Here is a 20,369-nt window from a genome sequence, read left to right on the forward strand (position 1 = left end):
GGAAAGGAAGAATCCATGTTTGACATTGGTGGTAAGGACATCAAGCGGGAGACTGGACTGAGTGACCTGCAAAGTGAATCTCCTGTGGGGTTGATGGGAATAATGAAGGGTGTTGTTATTTTTCTTAATATATCTATTTTATTTATATTGTTGTAAACTGCCTTGAATGATCTTTGGACCCTGGAAGGTGGACTTAACAGTATTGGGGAAAAACAGCAAACAGTTGCATGTCCCAGTTCATTCTGCTTATTCCCATTCACCACACTACTGTGTGACCGTCAACCACTTAATCTCAGTAAGCTAGCAAGCAGGAAAGTTAAGCATGTAACTTTGTCCAGCTATACAGCAGTATCTAATGTGCATAAGTCTACTGCTGAATGTCACCAGCTGAAGTTATATGCATAAGCTATCTGCTCAGTGCACAATATATAAAGTTTAACCTTTGTCCAGGAAAGCCTCCTTCCTTCCTGTTTTGTGACTAAATTTTGTTCATATGACAAATTAAGTGGACAAAATATAACTGCTTTTTTTTTTTGGGTGGGGGGGGGGGGGATTGGGATTTCTAATTCTGAAGATTTTATCTGGTTAATTCTCAGCTGGACAAATATTCAGACACTGTAAGCTTCTTGAGTCAGGGATAGTGTAATTTGTATTTTTTATTGATGGTACATGATATTAACATTCTTACTTGTGTCTCGGTTGGAGGAAACAGCTACAATTAAAAGGCTTTAATCACTGCTTCCTTTTTATAGGTCCTTCATGGGGGAAGTGATGGCAGTAAGCAAGTAAGCAAAGAAATTAGGAAACAGCAGAGGAAGAATCATCTTTTAAAACCATCCCACATTGGTGGGCTGATACTATTCATGGACTGCTGTCCTGCTGAGCTGAAGTTGGAGAAAGGTCTCCACCTGAGCCCAACCTCCACCCTAACCCCCCGGGCCCAAAGACGGCACAGGCAGATTATATATAGGTAAGATGGTACAATTTGAAAGTTTGTGATCACAGATCAGCTGAAAGATATGCAATCACATCCTAAACGAAAGGAGCTTCATATTTGTTACATGCTGCAGATGTTTGTATTTGCTTCCAGTTTTGTGTGTTTGAATTTTTCTGTTTTTTTTTATTTTTATTTTATTTAAGGCCCTCAACTGAAGATCAGGAGGGCCCTGTACTGGATCCCCAGTTTCCCAGGAAGCAAGATAAGCCCTCCACCACTCCTCAGAGTACTGCAGGGAGGAGAGAGGCCTTCCGAACAATTCCTTCTGGCCCCCCGGGGGAGAAGTTGGAAGAGGGAGATGTGGCAGGCAGGAAGCGGAGGAAGCGGTCAAAGAGTAATTGCCTGGTGTCAGGTGACTCTGTAGGGAGCTGGCAACAGAAGCGGAGGAGGTGGAGGAAAGAACTCCCAACCGAGGCTTCTCCTGTAGAAAGAACCAGGCACAGGGTTCTGGCCGTAGTGCTCCAGGACCTTGCAGGCGAAGAACCTGAAGAGGAAAAAGTGGAGGTAGCAGTGGGAAATGCTGGTTGGATTACATTAGTTAAATGTATCTGAGGATTTTTTCCCCCCTGTTTTTCTGTGCATGCTCTTTTAATTTCAGTTTGATCATTCACCTTATCACAGTCCAGCGCAAGCTAATGTTCACATTTTCACAGATTACAATAATAAAGAATTAAACACAATAAGGAAAAAACATCTATTACATAAATTTGTATAATATAAATCAACTTCTAACACATATGTCACCAGTTCTAACACTTGGGATCATTCCCTCTTGTATCTCTACACTGTAATCAAAGAAAATCCCTGAGCTGCCCACAATAATAATCTTGTGCTTGCCCTTTTCTGCTCTTCTGGAGAGCCAACAAAGGAAGTACAAAAAAGAGATACTATAGGAATGCTTGTTGCTCAGTGGAAACCAATTTAACTTCAGCTATAACACGAACATTTATTATCAGTTTGTTGTAATGATCAAAGGGTTGATATAGAAATATAGTCAGTCAGCCAAATAGGACCTGTCTAATGTGGTGACTTAAAAACTACACAAGTACATAAGTATTGCCGTACTGGGACATACCAAAGGTCCATCAAGCCCAGCATCATTTTTCCAACAATGGCTAATCCAGGTCACAAATACCTGGAAAGATCAAAAAAGTACAAAACATTTTATACTGCTTATCCCAGAAATAGTGGATTTTCCCCAAGTCCAATTTAATAATGGTCTATGGACTTTTTCTTTAGGAAGCCGTCCAAACCTTTTTTAAACTCTGCTAAGCTAACCGCCTTTACCACATTCTCCGTCAACAAATTCCAGAGTTTAATTACATGTTGAGTGCAGAAAAATTTTCTCAGATTCGTTTTAAATTTACTACTTTGTAGCTTCATTGCATGCCCCCTAGTCCTAGTATTTTTGGAAAGCTTCACATCTACCCGTTCAACTCCACTCATTATTTTATAGACCTCTATTATATCTCCCCTCAGTCGCCTTTTCTCCAAGCTGAAGAGCCCTAGCCGCTTTAGCCTTTTCTCATTGGGAAATCTTCCCATCCCCTTTATCATTTTTGTCACCCTTCTCTGCACCTTTTCTAATTCCACTATATCTTTTTTGAGATGCGGTGACCAGAATTGAACACAATGTTCAAGGTACGGTCGCACCATGGAGCAATACAAAGGCATTATAACGTCAGTCATTTTTGTTTTCCATTCCTTTCCTAATAATAGCTAACATTCTATATGCTTTCTTAGCTGCAGCAGCACACTGAGCAGAAGGTTTCAACGTATCATCAACAATACCTAGATTCCTTTCTTGGTATGCGACTCCTAACTTGGAACCTTGCATGACGTAGCTATAATTCATGCTCCTCTTTCCCACATGCATCACTTTGCACTTGCTTACATTAAATGTCATCTGCCATTTAGATGCCCTGTCTCGTAAGGTTCTCTTGTAATTTTTCACAATCCTCCCGCGATTTAACGACTTTGAACAACTTTGTGTCATCAGCAAATTTAATTACCTCACTAGTTACTCCCATCTCTGGGTCATTTATAAATATGTTAAAAAGCAGCGGTCCCAGCACAGATCCCTGGGGAACCCCACTAACTACCTTTCTCCATTGAGAATACTGACCATTTAACCCTACTCTCTGTTTTCTATCTTTTAACCAGATTTTAATCCACAATAGAACACTACCTCCTATCCCATGACTCTCCAATTTCCTCTGGAGTCTTTCATGAGATACTTTGTCAAACGCCTTCTGAAAATCCAGATACACAATTTCAACCGGCTCACCTTTATCCACATGTTTGTTCACCCCTTCAAAGAAGTGTAGTAGATTGGTGAGGCAAGATTTCCCTTCACTAAATCCATGTCGACTTTGTCTCATTAATCCATGCTTTTGAATATGTTCTGTAATTTTCTTCTTAATAATAGTCTTTACCATTTTGCCCAGCACCAACGTCGGACTCACTGGTCTATAATTTTCCGGATCTCCTCTGAAACCTTTTTAAAAATTGGTGTTACATTGGCCACCCTCCAGTCTTCCGGTACCACACTCTATTTTAAGGATAAATTACATGTTACTAACAATAGCTCCGCAAGTTCATTTTTCAGTTCTATCAGTACTCTGGAATGAATACCATCCGGTCCAGGAGATTTGCTACTCTTCAGTTTGTAGAACTGCCCATTACATCCTCCAGGTTTATAGAGAATTCATTCAGTTTCTCCGACTCGTCAGCTTCGAATACCATTTCTGGCACCGGTATCTCACCCAAATCTTCCTCGGTCTAGACCGAAGCAAAGAATTCATTTAATCTCTCCGTTACTGCTTTTTCTTCCCTGATCGCCCCTTTTACTCCTTGGTCATCTAGCGGTCCAACCGATTCTTTTGCTGGCTTCCTGCTTTTAATATACTAAAAAAAAATTTTATTATGTGTTTTGGCCTCCAACGCAATCTTTTTTTCGAAGTCCCTCTTAGCCTTCCTTATCAGTGCTTTACATTTGACTTGACATTCCTTATGCTGCTGCTTATTATTTTCAGTCTGTTCGTTCTTCCATTTTCTGAAGGATTTTCTTTTAGCTCTAAAAGCTTCCTTCACCTCACTTTTTAACCGTGCCGGCTGTCGTTTGGTCTTCCGTCCTCCTTTTTTTAATACATAGAAAATAATTGGCCTCGGCTCAACTAAGCAGAGATTATTGAAATTGTTTCTATAATTCATAGAGGGGCGTTTTCGAAAGAAACGTCTAAGTTGGAATTTGGACGTCTTTGTAAAACATCCAAATTCGGAGGTGGGGAGAAGGCCATTTTCGAAAAAAGATGGACGTCCATCTTTGATTTCAAAAATACCATGGACGTCCTTGGATTTGGACGTCTTTGATTTTCGGCCATTTTTGAAACCAAAACCGTCCTGGTCTAAAAACGTCCAAATTCAAGCCATTTGGACGTTGGAGGAGCCAGCATTTGTAGTACACTGATCCCCCTGACGTGCCAGGACAGCAATCGGGCAGCCTAGGGGGCACTGCAGTGGACTTCATAAAATGCTCCCAGGTATATATCTTCCTTACCTTGTGTGTTGATCCCCCTCCCCCTAAACCCACTACCCCCAACTATATGTGGGTACAGTGGGTTTCGGGTGAGTTTTGGAGGGCTTGCTGTTTCCTCCACAAATGTAACAGGGGGGTATGGGCCTGGGTCCACCTGTCTGAAGTGCACTGCACCTACTATGAAACTACTCCAGGGACCTGCATGCGCTGTCATGGACCTGAGTATGAAATCTGAGGCTGGCAAGTAATATTTTTAATCATGTTTTTTGATGGTGGGAGGGGGTTAGTGACCACTGGGGGAGTAATGGGAAATCATCCCTGATTCCCTCCAGTGGTCATCTGGTTATTTTGGGCACCTTTTTGTGCCTTATTGGTAATAAAAACAGGTCCAGGTGAAAACGTCCAAGTTTTAGTCCTGGACGTCTTTGCTTTGTTCCATTATGGCTCAAAGACATCCAAGTCTTAGGAACGCCCAAGTCCCACATCGAATACGCGTCCAGTACGCCCCCTTGAGATTTGGACGTCCTTGTGACGGACTTCTGACACACCCAAAATCGGGTTTCGATTATATTGATTTGGACGTCTCTGTGAGAAAGACGTCCAAGTGCCAAGTTATGTCAATTTTTGGACATGAGCCTGATAGTCAACTAGTGATATACTGCAAGCGAGGGAGAATGATCCCTCTTTTTTTCATAGCAGCAAATATGATCCATTTTGCAGTTAATTGCAAGTAGAAAATAACTTTTCTGTGGCAATTCTTAGTACAGCTCATTAAATTAATCTGTTGTACAGCAGCTAGTGTACCTGTGTTTTTTTGAAGATAAGCTGTTGACTATAATCTCTAATGGCAGTGATGTAGATTTGTTTCTAGAAATTTTAGATTTCTCTGGTGTGTTCCAGTTTTTTCAGTAGTTGCTGTCTTTTGCTGTAATTTATTGTTCAGAGTTTGTATTTTCATTTTTTTTATAATTGTTTCCAGTTTTCAGGTCAGTGTGCCTTTTTAATTGTTCTTATTTTTTTTTTCATTGATTGTATGGCTATTTTCATTTTAGCTTCATAGTCCTATCAGCAGACCTATTTTGCCTGCAGCTAATGATAGGCCATCTGATCACGATTCCATTACTTAATGGAAAGAATTCATCATTTTGATTTCATTTTGTCTTTTTTTGACTTTGGGAGAGGAGGCAGCTAATTGGTTCAACAACTAGTCAAACTGGATACAAAAGATATCCATAACTGACCATCACAAGAGCTGCTGTAAAGATCAAAGCAAGGATTCTGTTTCCCACTTAAGCATCTGTTCTAGAATGTCCTTGAAGGCCATCAAGATCCACAAGATGAAATTTGCTATATCATGAGGACAGTATTCTGGTTTGTGAACTGGTGCTGATCATTGAAGCACAAGGACCATGGTGCTTCAAAGCCACTGGGGGCAAGAAAGTGGTGATTCGGTGGAAAAAGAGTTTGTTCTGAGCTCCTAGCACTTCAGCACAGAGTAGAGGAGAATTGGCATTCAGAAATGTCTTCTAAAGGACATGGACCACTTGATGCTGTTCTCTTTTAGCACATTTCTCTTGAGAGCATAGGGATACTGGAGTCTGCTTTTTGAGTGCAGAGTAATTTTCTCTCATCATGGGCACTCACCTCAATCTTCAGATGGCCAGCTTCAAGTTCTTGGCATCTTTGTAGGTAACTTTCAAAAGGGTCATTCCTTCTATTGAGTCACGTCAAGTCTTTAGCTCGATAATCTTCAAAGACAAAATTTGGAGGCAAATAGCAGAGGTACTCACTCAGCACAAAGTATGCCAAGAAGCTGGTGTTTACAGGCTCAACACCATTTTGAGCAGCGTGATCTACCCATTGTTTCCCCTGTGGTGCTGAGTTCCTTAGCATTATCATCAGGTTTTGAATATCTAAGTTTAGTATTGCAATGAGGGGTGTGTTTCTTTTCACAGGCACAACCCCTGGTTTCATTTGGGCCTCTGTTTCCTAAAACAACAAATTTAGAAGAGTGGAATGCAGATGGCACAAGAGCCCAGCCATAGAAGGCACTAACAGTAGCACAGCGGTTTTATGATGCTCTGTTGAAGAAGGCAAAAAGGGTTTATTTTGCTTTTTTTTTGCTCTTATACCCAATTCCTCCTGGAGTTCTTTGTAGTTAGAGGATTATCAGAATGCCAGGTGGATAGGTTCTCCCTCCCTAAACCCACCGTAGAAGAATTGGTAGACTATTTCTATGCTAAGATTGCAAGTTGCAGGCTTGTTTTGTGTGAAAAACCACAGGAATTGACATCCATCATATAGGTGTGGATACCCTATCGTTAGCTGCTCCTCAAGAGGGGAGTATTTTACCCTTATGGCAGTCTTTTCAGCTTTGTGCTTCTGAGTCCTTTTCTAGACCCTTAACTAGAATACATATTGCTGGGTGTCCTTTGGATTGTATACCTCTTGAATGATTAGAAGTATCTTTATACGGACTTTTGTCTCTTGTGCTTAATATGGTTTCCACTGTTGGGATTTATTAACCGTCTTTATGAAGAGATTCACCCAAGGCAGTGTACAGCAGGTACAGTTTAACATAAAACTTACAATTTTGTTAACAGCATAACAATAGTAAAATAATCAAGTATAATCATAAATACAATAAATGAGTTAAACTTAGTAAATTGAAACTGAATAATAAAACTACTATGAAACAGTATCAAAAATATACACAGTTAACCTCACTGGAATTGAAATACCAGAGATATAATACAGTGTTAGCATAATACTAATGGTACACCTATCCCCTCCAACCAGCAGGGAGGTAGAGAAAACTAAATTCTATCAGTGTCATTGCTGTATAATCTCTGGTGCTGTCTGGAACAATTCAGTATTTTTCTCTACCTTTTAGCAGGTGGAAGGTCTGCTGTGATGTTCCTGTCCCTGGCCTAGCTCCTTGCTCTGTTGGCCTTGGCGGCACAGCGTGGTTGAGCCTAACGGTTATTCACAAGTTCATGGTTACAGCCCGAACTTGTTTGAGCATGTCGCAAACCTTAGTGCCACTGGATGAGGCTCCGGCTTGGTTTCACAGGATCTCATCTGAGTAGTGCGGGCCCTCATTCCCCCCCCCCCACCCCTTTTGTCCATTTACCCTGTTTGGGTGCGTCCGTACGGACTCCCTCTGCAGCTCCCAGGTACCAAAATTTAAATAAATTGCCTAGGTCTACCTTATTCTCTATAATAGGGAATAAGGCTTTGCTATATTAAAAAAAAAAAAAAAAAAAAGGGCAACCCAGAATGGGGAAATTCCTTACTCGCAGTTAAGTGATGTCATTGTTTAAGCACCCCTAGAGATCCTGGAACGACACAAGAGCCTGATCCCCGGAAACAGTGTGTGTGTGGGGGGGGGGGGGTGCACCAAACGATGAGATGCCGTGGTGGGAACGGCAGCCATTTTGGCTACTGCTCCTTCCTCTTCTGCTTCTCAGCAGCAGGGGATGTTCCATCCACCTTGGAGCTCGGGGGGGGGGGGGGGGGGCGGGCCGGGCCGGGCCGGGCCTCGGGTTTATTTGTGGGGTGGTTACGGTGGGGCTCCTTTTGGCTCCAAAACGTATCACAGTTGGTCAAGCAGCAGTTGCAGTTAGACAGGGGACTCCCCTCTACTGGGGAAGGGCTCCAGTTTGGGTACTGAGATATGTAGAACTGCCTGTGGTGCTACTCCCCTTGAAAGAGGTGGGGGAGGAATCGGAGGTCTTCTCATACTCTCAGTTCCTGGCAGACTCAGACTTCGAAGACTCCCCACCTCGGGAACATGAAGAAGAGCGGTCCCATGTGATCTATCTCTTCCAGTGAGAGGAGCTGTCTCGACTCATTGATGAAGTTACTAGGGCCCTCTCCATGCTCAAGACTTTGGCAGAGGACCCTGTAGAGGGGGATCTGCTGCTGGAGGACCTTGCGGGACCTCTGAAGCATTTTCCTTCACAAGGCACTTCTCCACATGATGCTGGTGGGCCCCTTCAGGGTGCCAGGGCTTATGATCACCTATATACCTTCACTCCAAAGGAGATTGACAAGTACTGGGCGTTTCCTAAGTTGGACACCCTGGCTATTGCGGTCACAAAGGCGACTTAAAGAACTCTATGACAACAAGTTGGATCAGCAGCTCCGCCTGACCTTTTCTGTAGGGGCTTCCAGTATCCAGGCCACCATTTATGATGGTTAAGTGGTGAAAGTTATGCTGTGGTGGTTGCAACAGCTCCCAAAGTCCCCACAATTGGCTTGCTCGGAATCTGGGACAGCCTTTGGCTGATGTCCTTTATGATTTGGTTTGCCTGGCTTCCCATTTTAGTGGTTGGTCGTAGGTGTCTGTGGCGGATGTAGCTTCCAAGAAGCTGCGAGCCAGTTGCCCTTTAGGGGACACTTGCTCTTTGGGGAACACTTAGAGAAGGACATGGGGGAGGCACAACCTCTTTGGCTACCAGAACAGTTGAGGCATAAAAAACGGAATTCTGCACAAAAAGAAATTCAAAATTCTGCGCACAAAATTTGCAAATTCTGCAAGTTTATTTGTCATAATTTAAACAATATTACAGCCCCCCCTTTCTGCACACAGGTACCATCCATATTTTTTCCAGCCCTCTCCCAGCACCCATAGCATCCACCTTTTTTTTTTTTTACAGTCTCCCCCCCCCCCCCCCGCACCCACAAATAGCATCCATAGTTTTTTTTTTCCAGCTCCCCTGAACCCATTTTCCAGCCCTTCTCCTCACCCCTGCATCCACACATACCATCCACTCACACTCACCAGTAAGCTACGATGAGGAAGAACTTCACTGGGAGTACCTATTCGGCACAGGAAAGAACCCCACTCTTTCCTGCCTTTTGCAACTGCTTTGGGCTGGTACCGCTGCTTCTTCAAATGGCCACTGAGACTTCCTGCTGCAGCCTCACGAGATTACCGCTTGAAGTCTCAGTGACTATTTTGAAGAAGCAGCAGCACCGACCACAGAGTGATGGCACTGGGCAGGAAAGAGTGGAGTTCTTTCTTAGCCTTGAAGAGGCTATGAGACCACCAGGGTGTGTTAAGGTAGGGCCCATCCAGGCTTGCGAGCAGCGGGGGGTGCTAGTCAACCTGCCTTCCTTTACCGTGAGCTGGGGAGGGCCTTCTGATGCTTGGGGAGCCAGCCGTCCATACATCCTTTATCGTGGCTGTTCCATTAGTTTTAAAAATCCCCCTTGGCGCATATTCTGTGGAAAAATGGGGACTTCTGTGCAGAATCCGCAGTTGCGCAGAATTCCGGCAGGAGCAAAGGCACACAGTACTCCTTGGCCTCTAAGGGGTGCGCTCGAAGGGACAGGGTATTTTTGCTCTGCTCGATCCTCTTTGGCTCTAGAAAGTAGCCAAGGTAGACCCTTCTGGCAGGGCCCCTTTTATGGAACTAAGAGAGAGCTATTGCCACAAGTTCCTCAGGAGGAACAGTGGTCACATTTCTGGCCTAGTGTGGGTGCTCCAGGCCCCTCGTGCATTCAGGTGGGAGGCAGGTTGTTTCTCTGGATGATTGGGCCCATATCACCTCAGATTAGTGTGCCCTGGAGGTGGTCAGGCAGGGGGTACTCTTTGGAGTTTGCCTGGCCAGTGCCTGATGCCTTAGTTTCCTCTCCGTGTGGCTCGGGTCTGAAGCAGCAGGCCATAGCTTCTACCCTGCAGCATCTGTACACTCTCGGAATGGTAGAACCTGTGCCTCTGACGTGTGGCCTGGGGCGGTACTTTTATCTATTTAATGGTCACAAAGAAAGGCAGCTCCTTTCATCCCGTCTTGGACCTCAAAGGGGGGGGGGGGGGGGGGAGATCAATGCTTGCCTCAGGGTCCAGCACTTTTGCATGGAGACGCTGCATTCTGACATTGCATCGGTGCAACCATAGGAATTTTTGACTTCTCTGGAGCTCATGGAGGCTTATTTCCATATTCCCATTGTGGTTTACCACAGGAGATATTTGCTGTTCAGTGTTCTGGAGCAGCATTTTCAGTTGTGGGCCTTGCCCTTTGGCCTGGCTACTGTGCCGCACACATTATTGAAGGCGATGGTGGTAGTAGCTGTGCATCTTCGGTGCCAAGGAATTCAGGTCCACCCATACCTGGATGACTGACTGATTCGAGCAGATTCTGTGAAAGAGGCCAGTCAGGTCACTGCTCAGGCCATCTTGCTTGGTGTCTCTGGGCTGGGTAGTGAATCTGCCCAAGAACCATCTCATTCCCTCTCAGGTTCTGGAGTACCTGGGAGTCCATTTTGACACGAACTGGGGAATGATTTTCCTTCTGGAGGAGCAGGCCAAGAATCTGAGAGTACAGGGACGCTGGTTGTGCGAGCTTCTGTGGTCCATGGTATGGGACTATCTGTAGCTCCTGGGCTACGTGGCTACATCTCTGGAGGTGGTTCCGTGGACGAGGGCTCACATGTGCCCTCTACAGTGAGCCCTGGACTTCCTTTGCTCTCTCCTGCTCTGGTGTGGTGAGACAATCTGATGAACGTTTCGAGAGGGGTCCCTCTGGATTCCCCCTCAGTGGGTTCTTGTTACCATTATGCAAGTCTCCTCGGTTGGGGAGCTGTCTTGGATGGGTGGCACAGGGCACCTGGACAAACCAGGAGGTGTCCTGGTCCATCAACCCACCTGGAGATCTGGGCGGTCTGTCTGGCCCTGCAGGAGTTCCTGCCACTCCTGAAAGGGAAGTCAGTCAGGGTGATGTCGGACAGGTCACATACATCAAGAAGCAGAGCAGCACCAGGAGTCAGGCGGTGGCCCTGGAGGCAGCGGGTCTGTGGGTGGGCAGAGAAGCATTTACAGGCTCTCTCAACGGCCCATATTACAGGCAAGGATATTGTGCAAGCAGACTTTCTCAGTTGCTCTCTCCTGTATCTGGGAGAATGGGAGCTGGGGCTTCAGGCTTTTCTGCTCATTATGGATTGCAGGGGGCCTCCTCAGGTCAACTTGATGGTGTCCAGAGCCAATACAAATATGGAGCACTTCTTCAGTTGCTGGAGGGAACCGGCCTCTCAGGGATAGATGCCCTTGGATCTCAGGTGTTTGCTGGTAGAGGATCCACTTCCCCACTGCCCCAGGATCAGGGTCTGCTCTGAGGGCTAGTAGAGGTGATGTTTAGAGAAACGTGGGCTTTCCTCTATTGTGATTTCTACCCTGCTTCACCAGGAAGTCTCCTTCATCCCTAGCTTGAAGCGTGTTTGAAACCTGGTGTGGGGAGAGATCCCTTTCTCCTTGGTGGGCTGAAGTTCCTGATATTTTGTTTTCTGCAGCAGGATCTGTAACGGGCTGAACTTGAGCCTCTTGAGGGTTCAGGTGGCTGCATTGTCCAGCTTTCAGGAGAACGTGAGAGGCATCTCTCTGGCTTTGCACAGGGAGGTTGCTCGGTTTCTGAAGGGCGTGGTGCATCTTCGTCCCCCTGTTTGTTCTTCTTTTCCTTCTTGGCATCTCAGCCTCATCCTCCAGGTGCTATCTGAGGCTCTGTTTGAGCCTCTGTGCTTGACTTCCATCAAGGATCTTAACCACCAAAAACACCATCTTGAGGGTATCACCTCTGCTAAGAGGGTCTCGGAATTGCAGGCTCTGTCGTTGGGACCCCTATCTCTCAGGATTCCGTGTCCTTTGGATCTGTCCTTACTTCCAAAGGTGGTGTCTCTGTTCCATATGAATCAGGAAGGCGGTTTGCTGTCTTCCATATGATGACAATCTCTGCACCATGATCAGAGACTTTACAATCTGGATGTCCGTAGGACGTTGCTCAGGTATCACTGGGAGATGAACGAGTTTTGTCTCTTGGATCACCTCTTTGTACTTTTCCATGGATCTCGGAAAGGCCAGGCAGCCTCGAAGGTTTCCACTGCGAGGTGGATTGAAGCGGTTATTGAGGCCGCTTACGTTGGCAGAAATCGTCCGGTGCCTTGGGCTCAAGACCCACTCTACTGGGGCTGAGGTTGTTTCCGGGCAGTGTCCCATGAGGAGATCTGCAGGGTGGTGACTTGGTCATTGCTCTCATTTCTTTGCTAAGTACTACAGATTGGATGTGCTGGCTAGAGCCCATTCAGACTTTTGCAGAGCTGTCATTCTGGGGGCCTTGTCTTCCCCCCGCCCAGTAGATCTTCTTCATTACATCCTGATGCTAAGAAAGGAGAAGTTATCTTACCTGATTATTTTCTTTTCTTTAGTCAGCGACATTGTTCTGAAATCCTGCTCTTGAAAGACCTCGGCCCAGGGTTCTGGGTATGCTCTGTGTTCTCTTTCAGTTCATTAACAAAAAAAAAAAAAAGGCCAATTATAATTGATTGGCAGCCTTACAAGGTTCCTGTGAGATGGTTATTCCTTGGTATGTAGGGTGGTGACTGCCACTCTGGTAAATTACTTGCTTTTTTATTACAGCTGCAGTGGTTAATGGGGCTGGGTGTGTTAAAAAGGGACCTTTGCTGCTTGGGCAGATGCTACTGGATTATTCCAGAGAGCAGCGCAGCTTATATAGTGATGTTGCTGGTAGAATTCAGTTTTCTGTTCTTCCATCTGCTGATAAGAGGGGATAACAACCTATTCGTTCACAATAGTGTCACTGACTAAAGAAAAGAAAATTATCAGGTAAGACATAATTTCTCCATGTAGTAACTTGATTGAGGGTGTCATACCCTCCCCTTGGAAACAGGTTATAGTTAGACCTATTTTGAAAACTTCTACTGGAGACCATAATGTGCAATTTCTAGCAAAAGTGGTGGATAAGGTAGTATACTTAAACATAAATCTTTACATTAAACAAAGGCAAACTGGAACAATTGGCAGAATAACACAACAATGAACAGTTTTGAATTCCCCCCCTCCCCCCATTACCAATCCCCAAAAAACCCATTTCCTCCTTTATCCTCCCTCAACGCTCAACATAGAAATAAACATACTGAGGCCACACAGCCTTGTGGTCAAGGAAGGAGTCAAAGGGGTAAAGTGTTCAAAATAGAAGAATGTACTTGTGGAGTGTTTATATATGGAGTCCACAAGCCACTTGGCTTTCCAACCTCAAGTGTCCAGGGAAAGATGCTCCATTTTCAACAAAGTATACATTTGATTTCTCCAAAGTGTCGATGGAGGAGCATCTTGAGTCCACTGCAGTAAAATGCAGCACTTAGCTATTAAAGATGCCTTGCGAAGAAAAATGCTGGACACTCGGGTGCCTTCAACAATATTCTACGTATTATCCAAAAGGCAAGCTTGTGGAGTCACCACCCAACTCTCTTAATAGATAGAACCCAGAGAAGCCCATACTTCCTCCCGAAATTGACGGACAGGTGCACAGCTCCAAACACAATGTTTGTAAGAAGCATCTTTCTCTCTATATTTAAGGCAGGTCCCATCTGTGGGGAGGCCCATCTATTTTTGCTTGAGATGGTTGAATATAAAGATACATCAAAAATTTATGTTTAATTTCTTTATTGATTTTCATTATAAACAAAGATCACAGATCTTTGAAAGATATACCAACTACAGATTAACACTACCACCTGTAGGTCAGTAATAACAAGAATATCATTATTTTATATAACAGAAAATATAAGTTGGTAAATATAGTCCACAATTAGGAGGGATCCAAGGTTATAATCATAGGAAGTTAGATTATTAATAAGATATAACAATCACAGTAAGTAATAGAGTAGGTGGTTATCCTTAATTATACTATACCGGCTAATAAAGTCTATTGAGCTGCAATCTTATTTTCTTGCAACTCTAAGAATTTACAAAACTGTTCTAGCTCATAGAAAATACAGCTCCTGTAGCTGCGCACTCTCTGCCAGGCGAGGACCCTCACGTAGGCTCTGCTTTAAATTATTCACAGAATAATTACTGTCTGGTCCACAAATCTACTATAGATTGTAAAAGGAAAATGCCCTAAGGGCTGCTTCAGGATCTCGTAGTAACGGCCCAATAACCTTTTATGTATTGCTGGCAAAGGTCATTTTTCATCAAAAGCCGACTCCTGAAAATCTACAGGGAAGGAACCCAATATGGAATGTACGTAATGATGAAGCTGACGATAGGGAGTGGAGTCAAGTCTTCTGCTTGAGGGTATCATAAGGTAAAAGTTTAGCCTCGACATCCTCAACCACATCACTGATTAAGACCATCCCCCTCTCCACCCAAGTGCAATAAGGATGGGACTATAACCTCGGGGGGAAATCCGCATTGTGAACAAGGGTCAAATATTAGGAACAGTGTGCATGGAGTCCAGATCTGTTCCAAAATAGACCCCATGCCCAGTGGGTCAGGCGAATTAGGACATGGTGCTTTGCTGATTTCTGGAGGGCCACTGCTCTCGCAATCAAAATTAGGCCAAATGAACGGGTCTCCCTATCTCGCTGAAAGGTCACATCACAAAACTGTGTAGTTTGACACACCCAATCCAAGAAGGTGGTATTTAGAAAAAATGTGGAGGCTGTGGCTGTGACTTTGTTGAAAACTCCATTTTTTAAAAAGCTTTTGATGAAGCATCTGTGTGTCCTGGTTTAACACAAAGATACCTATGAGTGGATATGTTGTGATAAGTTCTGCATGTCTGTGTCTTAGCACCTTCCCGTTGACTTTGTAGTTCTTTTTTTTTTTTTTTTGCTTTTAGGTTTATGCTGTTGTGAACTGCCCAGACCTCTTGTAGACTTGATGGTACATCAAGTTCTAATAAATGATAAATAAGTGCATCAATTGCACTGGAAGAAAATTGTCATTCCAAATCCCGAAATTTGTTACATTCCTTTAAAACTAGAGGTAAAATTGATCTTTTAAAAGATCCAGTGGTCCAGTGAGTCATTCAGTGCATTAATTACCTCAAACCCCTCCCTGAATTTCATTCAGCGATGGAATGATACTTGTAAAGCAGTCCTTGATGTTATTGCACCTGTGACTGTCAAATCTCGTCCGAAAAAATTATCTCCTGGGTTCAATGATGATCTTTTACAAATGAAATGTAAATGGAAGAGACAGAAGAGAATTTGGGCTAAGGATACATCCACTGAACAATGGATTGCTTGGAAAAAACTTTTGAATATCTACAAAGGTATGATTTTCAAAACGAAAACCTACTATTCCAAATTCATTGGCGATAACAGTAGTCAACCCAAGGAAACTTTACTCATTAGTTAATAGTTTATTGGACACTCAACTAATAACCAATTCCACCGATCCCACACCTACTGCCGTCCACTTGGGTACTTATTTTAAACAGAAAATAGATAAAATCAGACTACAACTTAACAATATCCCTTCATCCATAGACTCTTTCCTCTATTTACATGATCCTTTACTTCCTCATTCTCAAGCAGATAGAATCTGGTCCGTTTTTCATTCAGTCACTAGTGATCAGGTCAGTCACGCATTACGCAAATACACAAATTCACGCTGTCTTTTTGATACGTGCCCTACTTGTCTCAAGTCAGCTCCTGATTTATTTTTACATTATTTATTTATTTTATTTATTGCATTTGTATCCCACATTTTCCCACCTCTTTGTAGGCTCAATGTGGCTTACAATACATCATGGATAATGGAAACATATTAGAGAATAGACATTTAGTATTACAGAAGTATCTTGGGTAGCATGATAATGATAAAGCATGATAGTAGTATAACAATCAAATATTAATATTGCACTCGAATCTTACTTTGATGTTGTCTCAAGGTTTCTTTCCCTCTGACAATGGCAATATTATTTTGACTCCTATACCTAAAAATACTCAAACTAGCCTAAGTTTAGTTTCCAACTATAAACCAGTAGCCTCAATTCCTCTTCTTGTTAAAGTAATGGAAGGGTTTGTCATACACCAACTTATGGAGTATCTCCTGCTTCATGCCATTTTGCATAGTTCACAATCTGGTTTTAGGCCCTCTCACAGTACAGAAACTGTGCTTACCATCCTCTTAGCTAACTTTAAGAGAGAATTGGCAACAAAATATTGATACTTCAATTTGATCTATCCAGTGCCTTTGATACTATTGAGCATAATGTTCTTTTGTTTAACATTATGATTATACCTCTTGGTTATCTGTTAGAAAAACTTGGTCTTTTGATATACATATATGCTGATGATGTCACCATTTATATCCCATTCTCTAAGGAATTACTTGAAATAACTCACATGATTAGGGATAAAACTTATGGAATCATGGACTTCTAATTTCAAACTGAAACTTAATACAGATAAAACTAAGTTTCTAATTATAACTCAGCATCCTATGAATCTTAGTAACTTTACTATTAAGAACAAAACCTATTCCCTTGAGTGATCAATGAAAATCTTGGGAGTCACAAGAGATCGTTTCCTTACCCTTGAAAACCAAGTCTCTAAGTTGACCTCGCGTATCTTTCACTCACTTTGAAAGCTAAAGAGGTTGAGGCCATTTTTCTCTAAACCTATCTTTCGTACTTTGGTTCAATCCCTTGTCCTCACCAAATTCGACTTTTGCAATTCCATCTATGCTGGACTTAAAGGTGGTCTTCTCAAAAAATTACAAACAGCTCAAAATACTGCTGCTCATCTTATATGTAGATCTTCTCGTTTTGCTAAAACCACTCCTCTTTTATATGAGCCACATTGGTTACCAATAAGAGATATCTTTCAAATTTATGTGTTTTCATTCATCAAATTCTGTTTAGTCAAGCCCCATCATATATGAATAATCTCATTGAATTACACCCTGATAATGCTGTTTCATCTAGAGAATGTCTTGTTTTATATTTCCCTATCTGTAAGAATATGATATATAAAACAATTCACTCTGCTAATTTCTCCTATCAAGGCACCAAAATTTGGAATTCTCTTCCTAAATTAATCAAGTTTACAGATGATTATCTAACTTTTAGAAGTCTTCTAAAAACATATTTCTTCAGTCTGGCCTTTCTGAATACAAAGAACTCTATTTGAATTTTACTCACACCCTTTTCTTAATTTCGTTTCCCATCTAGTCCTGCCTAATTATGCTCTCACCTATCCACCCTTAATTATTTGTTTGTCCTTTAGGTAGTCTAAATCCCTGGATACTTACTGCACATGTATTAATTTACTTCTTTAACTTATTGTAATTTGTGTTATGTACATTATTATGTTTTATTCACTTTATTGTTTATTTGTAAGCCATATTGAAGTTGTCTTTCGTGCTAATGTGGGGTATATAAATGTCATGAATAAATAAATAAATAAACTAGAAGCTGAATAGCCTCAGAGGAAAGTTACCCAGACTGTGCCAAATGATTGTGAAGTTATTCTCCAGTGCAGAATGCAGTTGATTTCTAGATTTGGTACAGACTTGGATGTTACCTCCAGTGTATATTGAATGACTCAGATTCTGAGCCGTCATGGATGTCCCCTTATGTGTCAGAGATGGGCAGTGAACAAGAATTTTTACATTTCCATTTGGACCCTGTTCCTGCAGACAGAATAGGTCTTCGGTTGAAGGTATTTCTGTAATTGCAAAGGCTATTTCAGTTGATTTGCAGACAAGGTAGAACCCAGTATGCTCCTGTTTGGCTTCTTCAGGTACTTGAATGGTCCTAAAGAGATGGTGGTAGTGCCTGTCTACCCTCTGTACCAGGATGTAGCATACCCCACAAGTTGTACTCTGGTAAGAAGACAGGCACCAAGTGTATTATTGTTAAGCGATTTTATCAGACCCAAATGCTACACCAGTCAATGGTGACTAGAGTTATGCTAAGAAGATGTGTGCTTTGGTATTCATAAGCATAAGGGATGACCCACTGGGTCAGACCAAGGGTTCATGTAGCCCAGTATCCTGTTTCCAAAAATGTGGACAGAGTCCCAAAATGTGTTACGATTTCATGCTACTTAATCCAAGCTGTAGCTTTCCCCAGGACTACTTTAATAACAGTTTATGTACTTTTTCTCCAAGTGTTTGTGCAAACCATTTTTTAAAAACCCTGCTACATTTTTACCACGTGCTCCAGCAAAGAGTTCCAGAGCTTATACTGAGTGAAAAGGATATTTTTTCCTATTTGTTTTAAATGTGCCTCTGTGTAACTTAATGCAGTGTCCCCTAGTCTTTGTACTTTTTGAAAGACTAAATCAATTTCATGTTTACCCATTCTGCTCATTCAGGATTTTTTAGACCTCTTATTGTATCTCCCCTCAACGTGTTTTCTTCATGCTGAAGAGCCTTAACCTCTTCAACCTTTCCTCATACGAGCGACCTTCCGTCTCCTTAATCATTTTGGTCACCCTTCTCTATTTGCCCTTCCCAGGACATGAGCATCAGACCTTAGATCTTTTTGGGATACTTGCATACCAGTTTGGAAAGTATGTAGAGTTCACAAAGCTTTTTCCTCATAATCAAGACGTGCCATGTTCCATAAAGGCTTAAGGTAAGAATCATAAAAAAAAGTATTTTAATTACTTGGCATATGATATTATTCAGAAGGTATGAATTGTCTCAATAGTGGCTGTAGATAACTAGAGATTCATGACTGCTTGCATCTGACTTTTAAGAAAGGGCTAACCAACATACCTGGTAGAGGAAGACCTATCTCTTTGGAGATTAAGAAACTTGCTGCTTCAGATTCTGTCCACTTATGTAATCTTCTAGATAACTGGGAACTATAACTTATTCCTAGTTTTAAAAAAACAACAACAAGAAACAGTGTTGCTAGTGTAACTTGCTTACTTCCCCCTCCCTCCAAAGCAACAACAGGGCTTCAGACTTTTCCAGCATAATAAAGAATCTACACTGGCCCAGTCAGAACTAGGGACACAATTATGTAAGTGCAAAGTCCCTATGATTTTCACTTGGCCCGCGTTTTCAAAGAAAAAAACTTCATAGGTAGTTCCTCTTTGAAAATTACGTGCAGATCTGCAAGTTTCTTACAGGGTTTTAAAATTGTATACACAATTGCTCCCTCCTGTATTTGTAGATCTTTCATTGCAGTTTTTTCAAGACATGCCCTTGCGGATTTGACCATGCTTAATTGTCCTGATCACAGATGTATCCAATCTGGTTTGGGGAGCACATCTAAATGGATTTCACACCAAGAGTCCTTGGCTCCTTCAGGAAAATGAGAACACATCAATCTTCTAGAGCTAAGGAGTGTTAAATATTTTCAGAAATCTGATGGAGAACATAGTAACATTACTAATAGAAGAGGGCAGATAAAGACCTGTATGGTCCTTCCAGTCTGCCCAACAAGATAAACGCATTACATATGGTATGATGTGATACTGATCTTGATTTGTCCTTGCCATTTTCAGGGCACAAACTGTAGAATTCTGCCTGGCACTGTTCTTCGTTCTAAATTTCTGAAGTTGTTGAAGCCCCTGAAAAGCTCCACTGCAGCCACTGGCTTTGCTACCTAATCTCCACTAAGCTTCTTTGGATTCATTCCTTCCAAACAGGATGCCTTTGGGTTTATCCCATGCATTTTTGACTTCTGTTTTACCATTGGCATCTCCACCACCTCCCGCGGAAGGGCATTCCAGGTACCTTCCACCGTCTGAGTTGGGCCCCTTTCAGTCCAGACAGGTAATCAGGTAGTCACATGCTCTTTGTCTGCGCTTCATAGATTCCTGAGTCACCTTGCGGTTTCCCCATAGAAACCATAGATTTAGCAGTGGCCATTTTAGATGCAACAAGTAGGTGCTTTGGGTTTGCTTTCAATGGAGGATATTTGTTCTGTTTTCTCTCCAGATGTTATTTTTTCACTCCAGGAAGCTTATTTGCTGAAGAGTCATCAGTTTCAGACTACCTCCCTGCCTTTCTCCAAGGCTCTCTGACACAGTGCCTCCAAAAAGGATCTGTTAGGAACATCTTGAAGT

General features: G+C 42.6%; 1 protein-coding gene across 2 annotated transcripts in view; it reads left to right on the forward strand.

Annotated features, from left to right (window-relative positions):
* The window catches only part of PRR14 (proline rich 14), a 332,780-nt gene that overhangs the window by 59,400 nt on the left and 253,011 nt on the right, over positions 1-20,369 (forward strand). For both annotated transcript variants that reach the window (XM_030210463.1, XM_030210462.1), the window contains exons 2-3: positions 753-970; positions 1,141-1,501. In XM_030210463.1, the coding sequence (XP_030066323.1) occupies positions 864-970; positions 1,141-1,501 (468 nt within the window). In that variant the 5' untranslated portion in view covers positions 753-863. The remainder of the gene's footprint in view (positions 1-752; positions 971-1,140; positions 1,502-20,369) is intronic.

The sequence above is a fragment of the Microcaecilia unicolor genome, chromosome 7 (genome assembly GCF_901765095.1).
Source record: "Microcaecilia unicolor chromosome 7, aMicUni1.1, whole genome shotgun sequence".
Lineage (NCBI taxonomy): Eukaryota > Metazoa > Chordata > Amphibia > Gymnophiona > Siphonopidae > Microcaecilia > Microcaecilia unicolor.